Below are 2,642 nucleotides of genomic sequence, written 5' to 3'. Positions count from 1 at the left end.
CTTTCATAATCAAGATTTATTTGGCTTTTGTTTGAAGATCACAAACACTATCAACAATTTTACAATTGTTTTTATTCACATAGTTTTTTTAAGTCTAAAAACTAATTTTTTTTTTTTCCCTAGAACTATTTCAAATATTTTTTTTTCACTTGAGCTTTGTAGACAAGCTGTCCTTGAAAACTAGAGGTGAAGTTCCAGTATCTCAAATATTGACACAACGAGTTCCATCTGCCAAGAAGAAACTTTTCCTCAGCCAGTATTTAAAGATATAAAATAAAAAGTTTCCCATCTTTCTCATCACAGCTACAAAGTTGTTGGAAAAAAAAATAAAGCTGCAACTACCAAAAATAACTTTGTCACAGATATACATCACTCAGCAAGAAATCCAACACTAGGGAGCAGTTTTATTAGATAAGGAATTCTACTGATGGTACAACCATAAAGATAAATAACTAAAATGTTAAGACCTTCTCAACACATCATTATGAATTCCAAAGTCTCACCTGTGTTATGCTTCATTTAATAGGATAGAAAACTGTCCCTCACGGGCTGTGGAACGTGGAGCCTAATCAAGGCTTCAGAGCCCTCTCCTTAATTAACATGCTGTTAATTTCTGGTTTCATAGAAAACAGACAACCAGTACATGACTTTACCACTTAAAAAAAAGCATTTACACTTATCTAAATATGTAAAAAAATGGGTTGAGTCGGGACTCTCTCCTTTTTGTTCTTTTTTTTTTTTTAAAAATGTGTTTTCTAGAACTACTAAAAAACTCGCATTTACAAAATAGTCGATAAAAATATTCCTCTGAATTGTACAAGAAGAAAGGTTTAAGGACCACCAGTTACAGATGTGGGGGTTACTCAGACTTCACTTCTTTCTCTGCAGCTGCATCAGGTGCTGGGGTCTGAAAGGAGACAAAAGACCAGGACACTTCAGTGCAGGAAGTTTTTAAGTGGCTCAGACTGTTAGTTTGGAGTGGTTTTAATGCACAAAACGACACAGAGAAAACAACCCTGACTTGTTTCTGCAGATGGTGCTTCACAAATTGGTGCCATGAGCTTATTCCTCTCGGATCAGGACCTACTGAACTGAGCTGTCTAGAAAAGGCTCCTTGGATCCATCAGTATGAATTTCAGGATGTTGATATTGTTCCTAAAAACACGCACTGCAAAGTATTTTAATTTTAACTTGAATTACTGCCTTAATGGCAGGAGGAGCTTTAGCTTTTAGTCGGCTAAAAATCCCCACATATGGGGTGTTGAGAAAATAAGAGACACAGCTCATGCACTCAATTTTCAGTGCAGCACTGTTAAATTATCCTCAAATCTTACCCTGTTTTACAGGTACCATCCAACAGGACAGACTCTAACTCTGCCTCTTCTAGACTTTGCTATTGTATTACACCTGAAATTTTGGCTGGTCCAGCATGGAGATGTACAGGTTAAAAAAAACAAATTATGTGCTTGTAACGATGCCAAAACGTTGAGCCAACTGAAGAATTCCTAGTTAGATCCCAACTTTTCACAAAGATCACAGTCTAAGCTTGCAAATGACCAACTGTTGCACCATGAGCAAATCACTCAAGCACCATCCTCTACTTTCCTTGCTCCCTAAAAACCTCTTGCTCGAAGGTCTGTAAGTGTTACCTCAGCTTTGGTCAAATCATTTCCACTGAAAACTCTTTCCACTCCCCAGAAAAAGAATATTACACTTGTCAAAAAACTTTTGTAGCAAGGAGGAACTTCTGTCTCAGTCAGACCCAACCCCAGCCCTCCAAACTTTACCTCCTCAGTTTTAGCTTCCCCATTTTCTGCAGGCAGGTTGTCCTTTGTCTGTTCTTGGTTCGTCTCTTCTGTCTGTTTTCCTTTAGGCCCCTTTTTCCCCTTCTGAGCCTTCTTGTCCTCAGATTTATCCTGCAATGAAATACATTTCCAGTGAGTAAATTCCTATGATTTACCAGGTAAACTTTGAAAATAATAAAAAGCACAGAAAACCCAGATGGACTTGCTAAGCTACCAACAGCCCCTGATCCCCCTACTTACAAAGTATTTCAGAATCACAGAAATGCAACACACAGACCTCTTGGTTTTTATTGTCAAAATCTATTATTCTTCATCAGTATTTATTTAAAAACCTCGCCAAGTAAGTCCATAATGAGCAAACTTCTCCCAACCAGAAAAAATACTGTCAGGAAAGTTTTAAAAAGTGACAAAGTTGATGCAGAAAAAGTGCATTCTAATGGATCAAATACAGAAAACAGAATAAATTAAAAATCTATCATTTGACTGGTAATTAACAACTAGAATTATTTATAGAAATTCTTCCCTGTGCATCACAGACACTGGAAAAAGGAGAATTACAACTGAAGTAACACTGGAAAACTTCTCCAAATTCTTTAGGGTTACAGCCCTGAGAGTGGGAGCACAGTGATACTCAAACCATTGGAATGAAGGTGCATTCCTGGGAAGGAACTGTTCAGTAGGATTAATACAAAGAAAACATCAGAAAGTCTGCAAAGCAGAGCTCTGTGTTAGTGTATCTGAAATTAGGGAATCATTGGATGGTTTGGGTTGGAAGGGACCTTAAAGATCATCCAGTTCCAAGCCCTGCCATGGGCAGGGACACCTTCCACTAGCCCA

General features: G+C 37.7%; 1 protein-coding gene across 1 annotated transcript in view; it reads right to left on the bottom strand.

Moving 5' to 3' along the window:
* The window catches only part of HMGN1 (high mobility group nucleosome binding domain 1), a 2,976-nt gene continuing 334 nt past the window's right edge, over positions 1-2,642 (bottom strand). Inside the window, exons 2-3 of the mRNA XM_017810869.1 lie at positions 1,788-1,949; positions 1-907 (exon numbers count right to left, since the gene is read on the bottom strand). Of these exons, the coding sequence (XP_017666358.1) occupies positions 860-907; positions 1,788-1,949 (210 nt within the window). The 3' untranslated portion in view covers positions 1-859. The remainder of the gene's footprint in view (positions 908-1,787; positions 1,950-2,642) is intronic.

Source organism: Lepidothrix coronata, unplaced genomic scaffold (assembly GCF_001604755.1).
Source record: "Lepidothrix coronata isolate B3197 unplaced genomic scaffold, Lepidothrix_coronata-1.0 Scaffold30, whole genome shotgun sequence".
NCBI classification, from domain to species: Eukaryota; Metazoa; Chordata; class Aves; order Passeriformes; family Pipridae; genus Lepidothrix; species Lepidothrix coronata.
This window is presented reverse-complemented; position numbering and strand designations above follow the sequence as displayed.